The 16,523-nt window shown below is 51.3% G+C and overlaps 1 protein-coding gene across 18 annotated transcripts in view; it reads left to right on the forward strand.

The window, feature by feature from the left end:
* The window catches only part of SPTAN1 (spectrin alpha, non-erythrocytic 1), a 59,205-nt gene that overhangs the window by 13,242 nt on the left and 29,440 nt on the right, over positions 1 to 16,523 (forward strand). For all 18 annotated transcript variants that reach the window (XM_048222955.2, XM_057313791.1, XM_048222960.2 and 15 more), the window contains exons 4-22: positions 2,861 to 3,001; positions 3,363 to 3,509; positions 4,986 to 5,119; positions 5,257 to 5,401; positions 5,478 to 5,632; positions 6,248 to 6,383; positions 7,617 to 7,718; positions 8,592 to 8,729; positions 9,130 to 9,240; positions 9,937 to 10,014; positions 10,154 to 10,309; positions 10,544 to 10,748; positions 11,262 to 11,443; positions 11,770 to 12,013; positions 12,205 to 12,327; positions 13,109 to 13,326; positions 14,134 to 14,226; positions 14,576 to 14,710; positions 15,609 to 15,757. In XM_048222955.2, coding sequence (XP_048078912.1) covers positions 2,861 to 3,001; positions 3,363 to 3,509; positions 4,986 to 5,119; positions 5,257 to 5,401; positions 5,478 to 5,632; positions 6,248 to 6,383; positions 7,617 to 7,718; positions 8,592 to 8,729; positions 9,130 to 9,240; positions 9,937 to 10,014; positions 10,154 to 10,309; positions 10,544 to 10,748; positions 11,262 to 11,443; positions 11,770 to 12,013; positions 12,205 to 12,327; positions 13,109 to 13,326; positions 14,134 to 14,226; positions 14,576 to 14,710; positions 15,609 to 15,757 — 2,792 coding nt within the window. The remainder of the gene's footprint in view (positions 1 to 2,860; positions 3,002 to 3,362; positions 3,510 to 4,985; positions 5,120 to 5,256; positions 5,402 to 5,477; positions 5,633 to 6,247; positions 6,384 to 7,616; positions 7,719 to 8,591; positions 8,730 to 9,129; positions 9,241 to 9,936; positions 10,015 to 10,153; positions 10,310 to 10,543; positions 10,749 to 11,261; positions 11,444 to 11,769; positions 12,014 to 12,204; positions 12,328 to 13,108; positions 13,327 to 14,133; positions 14,227 to 14,575; positions 14,711 to 15,608; positions 15,758 to 16,523) is intronic.

The following is a 16,523-nucleotide window of genomic DNA, read 5'->3' on the forward strand; positions in this document are numbered from 1 at the left end:
GATGAAAGCTGCGTTCATAAGCCCCAGCTAGAAACGTCCCCACCCCCTGCTGTTCCCTGACACCCTTGTGGGGCTTTCGTCCCCGTAGGATCTGGTCTAGTGGTTTTCAACAATAAATACTTGTTGTCTCTCTTTTGCACTAATACACTCTGCAGTCTCATTTTTGAAGACTTGTAATCAGCCCTAAGCTTATTATTAATAATTAACCATTACTAGTAATGATTGTGAGTTGGAAATAAGGGTAAATTCTGAATGCCATATGACCAGCTATTTAATTACGTTCCACGCATTTGGGTAATGTAACATGTATCTCTGCAATTAAATATGTACCATGTGTCTCTGCAATTAAATATAAATATCTTTCTGCTCATTTTCCCGCTGTTCTATATATAGTCTTAAAGTAAATGAAAGCAGCATGCCTTATTATTTGCTTGATAGAAGTTGTTTTCCCAGAGTGCATGGCGCTGTGGTAGTAGTATAACCGGGCTACAGATGGGGAACAAGAGAAACAGATCAGGTGTTTGACTTTAGTGATTAAGCTGGAGAAGAAGAGACCCAACACTCACTTCATTCGGCTCTGTTAGTACTGGAGATCTTATCAAAGCAACATTTAAAAGGACTGTCAGCCACTGTCTGTAGAGTAGCTATTTATGTGCAGACACTTAGCCACTGTGACACAGGTAGTCTCTGATCTTCACTAGAAGCTCGCTAGGGACCCCTCATCCCCATAGTATGGAAGGGAAGAAACCAAAGCTCAGAGAAATTTGAGTAACTTCTCCAAATCCCACAGTTAGTAGATGGCAATTGGAATTCCAGTCCACGTCACTCTTTGCTGACAATTATTAGCTGTATTTTTCCAAGCTACATGTCATTCCTGTCGGCTTTCCTTACCTTCCCGGCCGGCTGCTTCTCTGAAAGCTCCTGCTGGGTGCTCATGCCCCTATTGAGAAATCTACCTGAGTCAGAACCAGGACTTTGTCTCCACCCCGTCAGCTTTCGGTACGTTTCCCAAGTGCACTGGCCTGCCTGCCCCCCTCACGCTCTCGAGCAGCAGAGCGCTTGGGAAACTGGACACTCTAACCTGCTGCGTTTACGAGATCAGATGCACCAGGAATGGGAGGGTTGTTCCAATACTGGAGTGGGCTTTGCCCTCGTTCTTTACCTGCGGGTGTGAAAATGAACTTTGTGGGAGACTGACCATGGACTCGAGGGTGGGGTTTTTTGTGACTCTTCGGTGGTCTCGTTTTTAATTTGAACAAAGGGCTTTCGTTTAATCGTTATTGTCATGCTCACAGTTCCCATTGTGATCCTGGCTTGGTGCTTTATCTGGCCCCATAACTCAGTAACAGCGTTCAGCAGGCAGGTTAACATGGGGCCAGGGGGGTGGAAGGTGAAGGTTGCTTCTATGTCCTGGATAACCTGTCTGTTGCCGGTTTAGACTTTCACACCGTACCGGACGGCGTGGCGTCCCATAGTCACCGCCACCCACATCGGGTCCCACATCCGAGTAGGTGGAGTATTGAGCTGCTGCTGCTTGCCTTTCCTTTCCCCCTGCCTTGGAGTGCCTTTCACTTTCTTCCCATGGGCAGGCTGCTTTGCAACCTGCAGTGCTGGAAGTGAATTGTGTGAGCATTTATTTCCCCTGCTGTTTCTGCTTTCAAGTGAAACATACACCCTTGTTTCTAAGAGGATCCACCCCATGTTGGCTGTCCCTTGGCTTTCAAGTTTTCAGCTGGCTGGGAGGGGCGTCTCAACCATGGGTGGATCCCAGACTTCTTTTCTGTGAGTGTTTCAGCCTTGTCGTGTGTTTTACTTTGGTCTGCCAGTGTTACATGAAAACTCCCAGTATCTTGGGTAGGCATAGGCAGCACACTGAGATTGGATTAGAGACCAGAAAGCATCCCGCAAGCTTGAATCGATGATCGGTTCCCCTCAGTTGTGGACAGGTCCTTACCAGGACTGTGCCATGGGAACCTAAAGATGCTGGGAAGTGAGTATGTTTGGTCCTGGGGCTGCCACCTGGGTGAAGTTGGAAATAAACCCAACCTGAGGTATATTGAACCACAAACTATCTTTTCATAGAAATTCCAAAACTTTTTTTGCCAAGAATCCTTTTCAATCGCTGATTATGTTTCAGGACCCCATCTCTTCTACTTTTATTTTATTTTATTTTTTTATTTAAAGATGTTAATTATTCATGAAAGACAGAGAGAGAGAGGCAAAGGGAAAAGCAGGCTCCCCCTTGAGAAGGGAGCCCCATGTGGGACTCGATCCCAGGGCCCCAGGCTCACGACCGGAGCCTAAGGCAGATGCTTAACCGACTGAGCCACCCAGGGGCCCTTTTCTACTTTTATATGAAGGTGTTCCTATTGACTTGGGCCCCATCGTCATTTCTTTGCATTCACGATGCCCATAGGATCTCTTGTTTTATTGTTCCCCTCCATGAATTCAGAACACACCCTTCAGGAATTTCTGCTCAGTTTCCATGTCGGTTCCTCCTCTCTCCTTCCCTAGTAGTCTAAGGACGCAGGAATCCCACTTAATGATTTAATTACTAAGCACATTAATTATAAATAATATAATATTGATAATAGTCGAATATAATTCCCCTAAAGTGAACTAGAAAAAAATCCACCTGCGAAAGGTCAGTTATTTTGTTCTCTAAGACCCACCGAACTACGGTGAGGTGTCTGCTGTTTCCTATTCTCAGACTTGTGGTTTCCTCTCCAGTTCGGGATTATCTTTAAAAAGACTTGTTCTGAGTTCTGACTTGTGGGGTTTCTGACGAGTGGGAAGTCTGTGGAGGAGCCGGGTCCCGTAGAAAGGGCTGTGATCTCTGGGGCTGACTTTTAACCTGCAGACGCGTTTGATGGAGCTGCACCGCCAGTGGGAGCTGCTTTTGGAGAAGATGCGGGAGAAGGGAGTCAAACTGCTGCAGGCCCAGAAGCTGGTGCAGTATCTGCGAGAGTGTGAGGACGTGATGGACTGGATCAATGACAAGGTGTGTGTCCGGGGGAGGGGGGGGGCTGGTGGAGTACGCCGTAGTGAGAGCGAGGGAAGGGCCCCAGGCAGCCGCGAGCCTGTGAGCGCAGCGGAAGGCGCACAGTGGGATTGCTCCGGCTCCGGCTGCTCTTCGGGGGTGCTCTCCTAGAACTCCGAAACCCGGAGTCTCACACCGGCACGCCCGGAGCTCAGCCTTTGAAGGAGGAGGGGAGCTAAGATCACACGGGACACAGGATCCACTAGCATCCACTAAAGTTAACGTGGCCCATCCCGGTGGGCCTCGTTCCCGCTGCGTTTCTGGGAGCCGTGGTTTCCACGTGTTGGTTGGTGACTCTGGCTCTGTTATGGTCCCCGAATAGGAAGCGATCGTGACTTCTGAGGAGCTGGGCCAGGACCTGGAGCATGTGGAGGTTTTACAGAAGAAATTTGAAGAGTTTCAAACAGATATGGCTGCCCATGAAGAAAGAGTTAATGAAGTGAACCAGTTTGCTGCCAAGCTCATTCAGGTGGGTGGCAGTGTGCTGTGTGCTTCTTCCTACATCATCCTATGAACTGGTGTTTTCGGAAGAAAATTCTGATGATCGGTTCCCTAGTTTCTGAGTGAGCAGTGTTTGGTAAGCATGTCTAAGAGTTTTGCTTTAGCTCTAAGGCAGCAGGCTGGTCACTCCGAAGGTGGAAGCTGCTCTCCAGCTTGTGGCCACGGGCAGGAAGGGCAGAGTTCATCTCATCTGCTTCCTCCACCCACTTTCGGGCAGGGCGTGGCCATGCTTTTACTGGGTTCTGCAGCTGGGCGTCGGGTTCCCAGATGAGGGTGTGGTGGCGAATGCTTCTTCGGGTTGGCAGGCAGCCACTGACGCCGGACTGCTCTCTCGGGAGCCTGGGGAACCTTGTAATGAATGGGCTCTCCACTAGCGGCTCGGAGCCAGTAAGGGGATGGTGTACCCTCTCCCCATTGCCGACGCACCCGGTCCCCGTAAGCTGCTGCTTTATCCTCAGCCGCCTCTACAGGGCTCAGAGCGCTCCCCACATGCCCAGCGGCAGGAACTAGAGTTTTTGCTTTCCGGGAAATTTGATTTTGGGGGTCTAAATCGTAAATTTTTGGATCTGCTTCGGGGCTGATACTTGTTCCGTTTCTGGCCAGTGATAAAAGAAGAGCCAGCATTCCTTAGAAATACCTCACCTTCCACAGTGAGCCCCCACCCCCTGCCCCAGGATCTTGGGGCATCCCCAGGTTATGCTGAGGAGAGCAGTCAGGCCAAGCCTGAGATCTCGCAGATGGGTCCCAGAACACTGAAATGCTTCATTTGTTACTTTACGTGTTATTTTTATTAAAACAAAAACCAAAATGTGGTTGGTGGGGAAGGATACTTGTAAAGAAAGAGCTCCAGTCTGAAGTGAGGAGCAGACCCTGAAGATCATGTCTATGGGCGGAAATGCTCGATAGGCTCATGAATGTTTGAAATAACAGATTTCCCAGCGCTTGGGACCGACGCGGGTGCATTGGTGACGCTCCCACACAGTTGCCCCGGAAGTGTTGTTAAAACATAAAGGTTTTGGGTACTGATACCCGCCGCTGCTTTATGGCCTCACCATCTACTCCAGGGGATAGATAATGACTCTCCCCTTTTTGTGTAAGAGGAAATGGAAGCTAGCTTTAGTTATTTGAGAGAGAGAGAGCAAGGGCGGAGGGAGGATGAGGGGAAGAGGGAGAGAGAGAATCTTAAGCAGGCTCCACATACAGTGTGGAGCCTGACGTGGGGCTCGATCTCAGCACTCCCAGATCACAACCTGAGCGGAAATCAAGAGTCAGACACTTAACCCACTGAGCCACCCAGGCATCCTAGAAGCTAGTTTTAAACAAGCTTGGCTTCATTTCACACACAAAACCAGTATTTCTTCAGAAAGATGAAGGTTTGCTGCAGCAGAGCCTTGGAGGAGGCAGGGGCTCAGGACCCAAGGCGGCCTCTCTCTTCCTCATGTAGGAGCAGCACCCCGAGGAGGACACCATCAAGACCAAGCAGGACGAAGTGAACGCGGCCTGGCAGCGGCTGAAGGGACTGGCCCTGCAGAGACAGGGGAAGCTCTTTGGGGCGGCCGAGGTGCAGCGTTTCAACAGGTACCGAGCCAGAGCGGGCTGCTGGGCGGGGGCACGTGCCAGGAAGACACGGGAGCCGCCCGGGGCCGGGCCCGCTGCGGCGCCCCCAGCTCTAGACAGTTGCCGTAAGCGGCTGCCTGGCTGTCTCCGTCCCGTAGGGACGTGGACGAGACTATCAGCTGGATTAAGGAAAAGGAGCAGTTAATGGCCTCTGACGATTTTGGCCGCGACCTGGCAAGCGTTCAGGCTCTGCTGCGGAAGCACGAGGGTTTGGAGAGAGATCTCGCTGCTTTGGAGGACAAGGTGGGTTTGGGAACCAGCCGCTTCCATCCTGAGTTAGCAGGGGGCACGAGCACGGTCTGACTGAGGGCGTTTCCAGGTCAAAGCCCTGTGTGCCGAGGCCGACCGCCTGCAGCAGTCCCACCCTCTGAGCGCCGCGCAGATCCAGGTGAAGCGAGAGGAGCTCATTGCCAACTGGGAGCAGATCCGGACTCTGGCGGCCGAGAGACACGCCCGCCTCAACGACTCCTACAGGTGGGAATCCTCTCCCGAGGCTCAGCGGACCGTGCCGTTGGACCTCTCTTAGAGAAGCGGGGAGGCGGGCTTTGGGGTCTCTTGTGCATACTGACAGCGCTGCCGTGCACCTGCCAGGTTCCCGTACTAAGGAGGTGCAGGTGGCTCTTTCCTACTTATGTCATATTTATTTGGAGACGGGCCACTTTGTGTGTGTGTGTACATCGTATTTATGACTTTATGAATATCCTTCCATCCTGTATTGCTGCGTTATGACCAGGAGAAGTAGAAATCTTTTCTTAGCGATCAGAGCCCCAGTGGAATATACCATTAAAATTCAGTAAATCAAGAACTGGGAAATGAAAGAATGCTAATTACTAACCAGAGCTGGAACCGGGGAATTGGAGTTGGAGAGAAGGGACCAGATTGGGGAATTACAGTGATGGACACAATGCAGATTTTAAAGGATTGATTTCAGCCTTCTCTTGCTTTCCTCTACAGTCAGACTGAAGAATCCTTTGTGTCCCAGGACTAGAGTTGGCATGGCCTGAGGATAGAATTCGGAGCTTCAGGAAGGCATTTTTCATCTGGGCTTTCCATTGGGAACATCTAATGGCTTATCTTGGTTTTCTCTAGACTTCAACGCTTCCTTGCTGACTTCCGCGACCTCACCAGCTGGGTGACTGAGATGAAAGCCCTCATCAATGCAGATGAGCTCGCCAATGACGTGGCCGGGGCTGAAGCCCTGCTGGACAGGCATCAGGAGCACAAGGTAGCGTCTCCAACATCTTCCAGAAGAAAAGGCCTTCACTTGTAACACATTGGGGTGGGACTCTTATAGCCAGAGCGGCTGAAACTTTGTTCACAGGCAGCTCTCACCACGGGATTGTTGTTGGTTTTGCCTTGGGAAGACTGGCTCTGCCTGCTTCTCATAGATGGTGAAGTGGGTTAAATGTCAGGAGATTAAGTGTGGTCCGTAAAAGTGAGGGGCCACGCCCTGGCATGATGGAGGTACTGGTGTTTTGTGCATCAGTCATGTGTCATCTTAAACAATGTTTTCATTTAAATGCTGAATTTCATATTTGGTGTAATTAAATTTCTTATCCTGGGTTTTCCCAAAACTGTGTTCCACAGAAAACTAGTTTTATGAGCTGTTAATAGGCTTTACCTTAAAAAGAAGGCTTTTCTATGGCCAAGTCATTTTGGAAAACCCTGTGAAACAGGAATGTAAAAATCATTATTACTATAAAACTTCTGAGAGGCTTTAATGTGGTAGATGTAAAGAAAGTCAGTGTATGGATGTCACACACACCAGCAACAGAAACATCGTTTTTTAAAACTGCTACTTATAATTGTATCAGAAACTATAATGTACCTGGAAATACAACTTAACAATTGTGTAAGACATTTGTGGAGAAAGCAGTTAGGCTTTGTTGAAAGAGTGAAGAAATAAAGACTAAAGGGGAACGTCTTATCTCGTGCATGGCTGGAACGATCTTTTGTAGAGGTAGGAAAATTTTCCCCAGGATCTTCACACTCCGTGCCGTCCCACCCAGAAACCTGGCAGCTCTTTCTTTGTTTCTGGAATGAGACAAGCTCATTCTAAACTTGATTTGAAAGGGAAAAAAAATTCAAAACCAGCTGAGGCAATTTTGAAGAACAGGGTGGGACCAGGGGAAGCACCTCCCCTACCCGGTCTGTAAAATCCTACACCCACCCATGTGGCTCGCGGCAGGCGAAGAGACCCCAGCGGAACAGAAGCCGGGCTCAGACCCTTGAACGTGTGGAGACGCGACAGGCTCTGACAGAGGTGGCCTGAAGAGCCAGTGGCAAAGAGACTTGCCAGTAAATGGTGCCCTTGTGATTGGGAGCCTGGCCGCCTCGTTGATCCTGCTCCTGGTTGGAGATGGGATATTCTGATTTGTAACGATTGTGTGAAATTCAACATCTCTGGAGTTTTTTTTTCTAAGTTGCGGGGCATCCGTTGTGCCTTTTCTTGCCGCAGGGTGAAATCGATGCTCACGAGGACAGCTTTAAATCTGCGGATGAGTCTGGACAGGCCCTGCTTGCCGCCGGGCATTATGCCTCAGATGAAGTGAGAGAGAAGGTAAGAGAGGAGAGGTTCTTTAACTGAAAGTCTCTGAAAACTGCTATCCATCCTTAAGTATCCAGGCTGCATTTGCTGTGGTATGCGGGAAACTTCCACAGAGCTTGCGCCCAGGAAGTTCAGGGGCAGCTTCTTGAGCGACCGAAAAAGAAGACCTATGTGTAGTATGGTGATTGATCAGAGGGAGGAAGTTCCATTCAGTTGGGACGCTGGTGACCCATTTCCTGCTTAAAGGGGACTTTGCAGCGAGTTGAGTCCTGCATTGGTAGGTGGAGCCAGGAGGAAACTGCTTTCTTTCAGATTACATGTATAAGTGTATACAGTTTTCAAGTTCCACAGGATCTGAGTGTAAAGATACCTGAGGAACATTGGAGAATGATGTTTTAATATTGTGTAAACTCGGAAGAGACATTGCACAGACACACTTGTTGTCAACTGTGGAGCCTAAATTGACGTCTGGGGCATTTGTGAACTTACCATGCTTTATGGAACACCCACCCAGCGACATTTCTCCGCTGAGGCTCCTTACTCCATTTGTACTGCCCCCATTTTAGAAAGATGCCCTTTTTCTTCTACCGAAAGTTTACTTAGCATTTTGACCTAAAGTCTTTCGATAACGTGGCAGTGAATTAATTCTAGATAAACGAGAGTTCCCTCTCCTCCTTCGCATAAACGTACAAGCCGCTCAGGATTGGCAGGGTCCCTGTGACTTGGCTGACACAAGTGAATGTGATTCGCCCCCTTTTGCCAACCAGAAAACAGGCCCGAAGAGGAGCGTGAGGATTAGAAATTCCAGGGCAGCCTTTCCGTTTGCCTGGGGGTGGGCAGCAGATGTGCCCTGCCCTCACGGCCCTCGTGTCCCCCTCCTCCCAGCTGAGCGTCCTGGCCGAGGAGCGGGCCGCCCTGCTGGAGCTGTGGGAGCTGCGGCGGCAGCAGTACGAGCAGTGCATGGACCTGCAGCTCTTCTACCGCGACACGGAGCAGGTGGACAACTGGATGAGCAAGCAGGAGGTATCCGTCTTCTTTCTCGCTTGTCTGCAGTGCAGACGGCTGGCTTAATTCGGGCAGGAAGTTACCAGCACTGCGGTCGTGAATCGGGTGAAGAGGGCTCGGTGAGCGGCTCCCGGCGGCTCTGCCTGCCGTCCTCCCGCCGCTGGGATTGGAGGCCCCTGGGACGGGCCCCGGGCTTAGAGATGAGTGCGCTGGTGTGGGATTGCTTCTTCCTGAAGAGCACTTTTGGGTGGTTTTGGTCTGGAACCTAGCACTTCACCCTGTTATTAGGTTAGTATTGAGTGAATCTAAAGGACGTCAGGCTTTCCGGAAGAGATCTTGGAAGTTTAATAGCTGTCGAATCTCTTTGCTGCTTTTCGTGTTTTGGCGTCCCTCCGAGCGCTCTGTGTCCTTTCTCCAGGCCTTCCTGCTCAATGAAGACTTGGGCGACTCCTTGGATAGCGTGGAGGCGCTCCTCAAGAAGCACGAGGACTTCGAGAAATCCCTCAGTGCCCAGGAGGAAAAAATCACAGTAAGACCCCTTCTTGGCGTACCTTTGGGTGATCCTTAGATTCAGTCCGGAGTCCTTTCTTCTCAAGGGTTTCTGAGCAGACGTGATAGAGGGTCTCCGTGAGAGGTGCTCCCGTGGGGGCTTCAGATCTCACAGTGGCGGCAGAGCACGGCCTTGCGAGAGGCCATAGCTCACGGGATGAGATCTTCTCCTGATGTCAGCCTCCACACTGACATGTCCCTTTCGCTAAAAGCAGAGTTCAGGGCGCCTGGCTGGCTCAGTCCGCGGACCGTGCGACTCTTGATCTCAGGGTCGTAAGTTCGAATCCCACGTTGGGTGTAGGGATTACTTAAAATCTTCAAAAAATAAAATTGAAAAGTAAAAATGGCTATAGTTCCTGAAAGAGGTATTTTCGCCCTTGAAAACAGTTCTTAGAGGCAGGAACTGGAAGGCTGCTAACCTGTTGTGATCGCTGTCTGATCCTATCGGATGTGTCATGACATCAGCTGCAGCAAACATCTCCCGTCCTGAAGGGAGCTAGCGTAATACTGTTGTCTCGGACTAATAACGTCAAGCAAACGCTCAAAAGTGAAGAGGGAAACATCGACCTGTGTTATGGTTTAGTGTTTTGTGATCTGTCAGTAATTACTTTGCTCTGGAGGCCATGCTGTGTGACCGTGTGCTTAGCAGTGAAGGACCCCGACTTTTCCCTCGTAGGCACTGGATGAATTTGCAACCAAGCTGATTCAGAACAACCACTACGCCATGGACGACGTGGCCACACGCCGAGATGCGGTACGTTTCTGGGTTCTCCACATGCCTTCCCTTCAGGCCCCGGCTCTCCCTTCTGAGACGCCTGTTGCCATGTAGCCTCTTGAGCCAGAAATCCCTGGGGAGTAACAGCCCGAGATTCACGTGGCTCCTTGTCTTTCAGCTGCTGAGCCGCCGCAACGCCCTTCACGAGAGAGCCATGGGTCGCCGGGCCCAGCTGGCAGACTCTTTCCACCTGCAACAGTTTTTCCGAGACTCTGATGAGCTCAAGAGCTGGGTCAACGAGAAGATGAAAACCGCCACAGATGAAGCTTATAAAGTAAAGTCCTGCTAGCATCGCCGTGTAGCGTTTGGCTAGGAAGCTAAAGGCAGCTCTCACAGAGCAATTGTAGCTAAAGAAAGAAATAGGGAATTCCAAAAACTGCACTATTTCATGTAGGTGGGCAGTTTTCTACCCCCGTCCCCTGCCAATAAAGAGAAGTACGAAGGTAACGCGGGGTAGTTGGACAATGCTCAGATTCAAGGTAGAATCCCTTCTTCCTTTTATTGGCAGGACCCATCCAACCTACAAGGAAAAGTACAGAAGCATCAGGCTTTTGAGGCTGAGCTCTCGGCCAACCAGAGCCGCATCGACGCCCTGGAGAAAGCAGGACAAAAGCTGATTGACGTCAACCACTATGCCAAGGATGAGGTAGCAGCTCGTATGAATGAGGTCATTAGTTTGTGGAAGAAGTTGCTGGAAGCCACGGAACTGAAAGGTAAGAGAAGGTGTCTCCCTGGATTGGGAGAGGAATACTGGGGGATTCCGTGTCCCTTCCCAGTTAAGTGTAGGGACATACATCACCCCAGTAAGGTGGGCCTGGAGACCGTGGGCGTGTGAGCTCAGCTCCCACCTGGGAGTGAATTGCCTAGCATCCTCGATGCTTTGCTGACGTGGGGTGGATGTGGTTGACGTTGCTGGTGAGCAGGGGAGCCTGAGTGAAAAGGGGGAGATCGGTCACCTGGCCGTGACTGAACTGGGCCCCGTCACCGAAAATCCAAGCTCCGCTGAGAGCCGAGGGCGTTCGGTAATTCTCAGACGTTCTCTAACGGGGCTCAGAACGGTTTTTACAGAACATCCAAGTCAACATCTTGTCGTCTTCACCTTCGTGGAAGAGGTGGAGCAGTGACGACAGGCCTGAGCCCTAGTCCTTACGGAGATGCCATTGTCGATGAGCGGTACTGGCAGAAGGGTAGGGTAGCAAGTCGATCACCCCTGTTCCCCCGACCAGGGATAAAGCTTCGCGAGGCGAACCAGCAACAGCAGTTCAACCGCAACGTGGAGGATATTGAGCTGTGGCTGTACGAAGTGGAGGGGCATCTGGCTTCAGACGACTACGGCAAAGATCTCACCAACGTCCAGAACCTCCAGAAGAAGCATGCGCTGCTGGAGGCCGACGTGGCCGCTCACCAGGTACGGCGGGCTCGGGGGCGGGAGCGAAGGATGGCAAGGGACGTCCAGACCACCCTTGTCTGCGGAAGGGTAAAGGTGCCGATTTGCTTAGGTAGCTGTATGTGTTCCCAGTTCTTCTCCAATTAAACTCCTCCTTCGGAGCTTTCTGGGAGCCCAAGGTGAGGGAAAGAGATGACAGAAAAAAATACTCTCTGGGTTGGGAAGACAACCGTGTGACTTCTTCTTTGTTTATGATCAAACCACCCTTGAGGTAGGATCAGTCCAGAACCTGGTTGCTGATGCTGGTCCATGCTTTCAAGCCTTTGTCCTTTCCCATCCATCCCCAGGATCGAATTGACGGCATCACCATTCAGGCCCGCCAGTTCCAGGATGCTGGCCATTTTGACGCTGAAAACATCAAGAAGAAGCAGGAAGCCCTGGTGGCGCGCTACGAGGCTCTCAAGGAACCCATGATTGCCCGAAAGCAGAAGCTGGCTGATTCTTTGCGTTTGCAGCAGCTCTTCCGTGACGTTGAGGATGAGGAGACGTGGATCCGGGAGAAGGAGCCCATCGCTGCATCCACCAACAGAGGTCCGTCTCCTTCTATCAGATGAGAATCAAGTCTGAGAAAGGGCTCTACCCTTGTAGCATGAAGGAGGTGCATGTCAGAACAAGCAAGGTCAAGTTTAAGTTAAACTGGAACCCCAGTAGAATCTTAGGAACGACAGGGCTGACCTTTCCCTTGATGGCGTGGATGACCAGGGCGCGGTTTCTGCTTTTAGGCAAAGATTTGATTGGAGTCCAAAATCTGCTGAAGAAGCACCAAGCCCTCCAAGCAGAAATTGCCGGGCATGAGCCCCGCATCAAAGCCGTTACACAGAAGGGAAACGCCATGGTGGAGGAAGGTGAGTGGTTACCCTCCGGGGAGTGGCTTTACTATGGCTCTCCTCATGTCCTGTCTTTGGTCAAGTGCATGGACTTGAGTCCGGCTGGGCTGTAAGGTTGAGTACCTTCCCCATTCTCTCCTCACTGTGTGACCTTGACTAGACCCTAGCCTCTTGATCGGAACGTCTTACCTGTGAGATGTGGGTAATAACGCCTACTCCTGACGTAGTTGTGAGGGTCAAGTGAGATCAAGCAGGGGACAGAGTGTGGAATAGGCTGGCGCGTGTCTCAGTGAGCGAGGACTGAGGGTGGCACTGTCAGGCTTTTATTATGTTGTTATGGTCCAGTCCCTGGTGCCAGTTGGGGTATCTGCTTCGTAGGGTCCAGATAGAGATCGTGGCTTGAGGAGGCAAAAATTGAGCTGATACTTAAAAGGTTGGGACCCGAGCCTTTTCTAAAACTGGGGATTAAGAGGGGCCGGGGGGTGCCTGGGTGGCTGTCATTAGGTGTCTGCCTTCGGCTCGGGTCATGGTCCCAGGGTCCTGGGATCGAGAACCACATCAGGCTCCCTGCTCAAGGAGAAGCCTGCCTCCCCCTCTCCCACTCCCCCTGCTTGTGTTCTCTCTCATCCTTTGTCTCTCTCTGTCAAATAAATAAAATCTTTTTCAAAAGAATAAAATAAGGGGGGCCTGGCTCGCCTGGTGGCGTAGCAGCGGTGCCGTGGATACCTGGAAGACCTGTCCGTCCAGCGACTTGGCAGCCTCCTTTGCATTGTCCTCCCTTTCCTCACGCACCTTCCAGGCCACTTTGCTGCAGAGGATGTGAAGGCCAAGCTCAGCGAACTGAACCAGAAGTGGGAGTCCCTCAAGTCCAAGGCCTCCCAGCGGCGGCAGGACCTAGAAGACTCCCTGCAGGCCCAGCAGTACTTCGCCGACGCCAACGAGGCTGAGTCCTGGATGCGGGAGAAGGAGCCCATCGTGGGCAGCACCGACTATGGGAAGGACGAGGACTCCGCAGAGGTGAGCGAGCGTGGGGATCCTGCCGGGGTCCCCGTGTGTGGCAGATGCGGCCTCTGCGTTGTCGGTTTCTCAGGGTGCTTTAGAACCTGGTGTTTACTTTGCGTTGTGGAAACTCATTTGTGCCAGGAGAGAGGAGACTACCTGTCACTGCTTTCTGTCCCGAGTGTTTTTGCCATTCTTGTCCTGTTCCCTCCGCATACATGTGTCCACGAGCGCATGTTTTTGCCAGGAATTGGTGTTCTTGAGTGAAACCCTGACGTTTTATTCATGAATGTCTCGGTGCAGCCCCTGTACTGATCTCTTCGCTTACCGGTCTGCACTGAAACCAGAGTAGCTGAATGTGGACATGCAGCCTATGGGATTCTCCCAAAAGACGGGGCGGGGAGAACTGAAAAAAAGCTCGGGCAGCGGTGGTGGAGGGTAATGGTGAAGCCCCACGTGTGGCGAGGGAGAGCAGTAGCCACAGGCAGGGCAGCGTACCGGCTCGCTTTGGTTTGCTGATGATGTTGATTTCTTACGAAGGGTGGGGGGTTCACCACTCGTGTGATTCTGTGCCTTCTGTCTCCGTGTCTGTTTCCAGCCCCACACAGGCACGTACGGGCAGGGAGAAAAGACAATATTATAAATCGCAAAGAATCCGTCCTCCAAATTTGATGTTTATCAGAAATGGGGAGAGAGCGTGGAGTGGGAGGTGATCAAATCAGCGTGTCACTGAGCACATCTCGGGAGGGTGGCGGGTCGTGAGGCAGCATGGCCGGGGCACCCCCACTCCTTGCGCCGGGGTCACTGTGTGTGGTTTTGTTTCAGGCTCTCCTGAAGAAACATGAAGCTTTGATGTCGGATCTCAGCGCCTACGGCAGCAGCATCCAAGCTCTGCGGGACCAGGCTCAGTCATGCCGGGTGAGCTGGGCTTCTGCTAAACTGTTGCGCACTGGGGGTGCGGGAAGCTGCAGGGCTCGGGCACTTCCGGCAGGTGTGACAGTCGTAAGCAATGTTCTAGTGGCCTCACTGCGACGTCCTGTGACACAAAGATGTGTAAACAGTTTAAAATGAGGTTTTTTTGGGGGGGGTTAAGATTCAGAACAGTTCAAGTTCTAGAATCAGATTTTACTGATAGCTTCAGAGGTGATCTCTCATAATATGTATTTGGTAGGTTTGGTACAGTTGTTGAAATTGGAGTCTGTCGTGTGCTCGGGTGACACACCATGGACATCCTTTAACTGGGTTTGCCCTTCCTTGGGATTTTTAGCAACAAGTGGCCCCCATGGATGATGAGACCGGGAAGGAGCTGGTCTTGGCTCTCTACGACTATCAGGAGAAGAGTCCTCGAGAGGTCACCATGAAGAAAGGGGATATTCTCACCTTACTCAACAGCACCAACAAGGCAAGGCGTCGGAAGTGGGCGTGGGTCTCTCCGTCAGCACCACCAGTTTTGCTCCGTGCGGTGTCTGTGGGTCGTGGCGTCTGAAATGAGGCTGGGTTAGAGTTGGAGGAGAGACCAGAGTCGCCCAGTCAGTCTCCCCCTTGATACGGGTCTGTCTCATGGGAGATGCAGAAAGTAACCCGTCCGCCTTCCCGGAAGCCTGGAGGCAGCGTGCTGGCTCACGCTCTCGAGGTAGCTTCTTTTCATGATTACGCACCTCGTGGTGGCATTCCTTTTCTTTAGACCAAAGTCTGCTTTTCTGGAACTCGTAGCTGTTGGTTCTTAACCTAGACCGTGTGGCCACAGCAGATAGTTGAAGATGGCTCTGATGTCACCCCTTAGGCTCTCGAAGTTAAATGCTTCCCGGTTCATCAGCCTGCCTTCCTTGACATATGCTGGTTTGACAGTGACTTTGCAGTGAGCTGCTTGCTACTCCACACGTCCGATAAATCACAAAAGACAGTACTTAAGGCTGGAGAAATGTTCACAGCCGTCGTTAAGGACCCTTACTCTTACACCCCCAGGTTATCCTCATCACGAGCGTTTAAGAAAACCTGTGATTTGTATTTTCCGTTGACTCTCAGCACCTTCCGGTCTCATTCTGGTTGACTCAACAGCATTGTCCCATGGAACTTCCTGTGATGGTGGACATTTCCTGTGTGTGCTGGCTCTGCGGTAGCCAGCACCACAAGTGATTATTTAAGCATTGGAAATGTGACTGGTTAACTGAGTTTTTAAATTTAATTTTATTCTCACTTATTTAAATTTACGTAGCCACATCTGGCTCGTGGCCACACTCTTAGTGTGGTTCTGGGGTGTCTCCCTTTCTGGCCTTTCAGTTGTCCGTTTGTCTCCGTAGGACTGGTGGAAGGTGGAAGTGAACGACCGGCAGGGCTTCGTGCCAGCCGCGTACGTGAAGAAGCTGGACCCCGCCCAGTCGGCCTCCCGCGAGAATCTCCTAGAGGAGCAGGGCAGCATAGCCGTGCGGCAGGAGCAGATTGACCACCAGTAAGGGCCATACTGGCGACCAGAAAGGTCCAGGTGTCCCTCGGGGTTTACTTTACATCCCACGGAGGCCAAGGTTGAGGCAGTGTCCGGAGGCTTCGGCGTGACTGTTGTGGTACCCGTGTGCACTCCGGACACCCTCTTCCCTCTTTGCGCCAAGTCCCTTTTAACCCACAGTCTTCTGTTTGGACCTAAAACCTTTGACCGATACCTTTATTTTCCTTATTTTGTTTCTTCCCCTAAAGTGAGTTTCTCTTCCTCAACAGCGTTTTCTAAACATCACCCTCTGCACCTTTGTCTTTCAGTTAGGGAGAAGCTCTGGGATTGGTATTTAGAGGTTCCGCACCCCTACAGATCTGCCCCATTTAAAAGGCTGTGGAGCGTGGCTCTCGCCCACTTTCTGCTCTGAAGCAGAGGTGGTTTTTTATGAAATGCCTCTGTCCTCTGTCCCCTGTCCTCTAGCTAATAAGCTCCCGTATTGACCTATGTCCCTCCTGTAGGGTGTCTTGCTCTGTTAATGAGCAAAAGTTTTGGACACTTGAAAAATATCCACACTAGACTTTAGTATAATAGCACTTTTGTGACCCTGATGATTCCTGAAAAGATCAGTTATTTGTCCACATCCAGACCTTTTCCGTTCCTGCTGAGGCAGGAGAATGGTTTGGGCCGGGGTCATAACTGTGGGAGCAAAGCCACCAGCCCGACATGTGACTGGAGTCCGGTCCCTTTCTCAGGGCTGCCCTTCCTCCCCTGGCCTTGCTCTGTGAAG

Source organism: Ursus arctos, unplaced genomic scaffold (genome assembly GCF_023065955.2).
Source record: "Ursus arctos isolate Adak ecotype North America unplaced genomic scaffold, UrsArc2.0 scaffold_18, whole genome shotgun sequence".
NCBI classification, from domain to species: Eukaryota; Metazoa; Chordata; class Mammalia; order Carnivora; family Ursidae; genus Ursus; species Ursus arctos.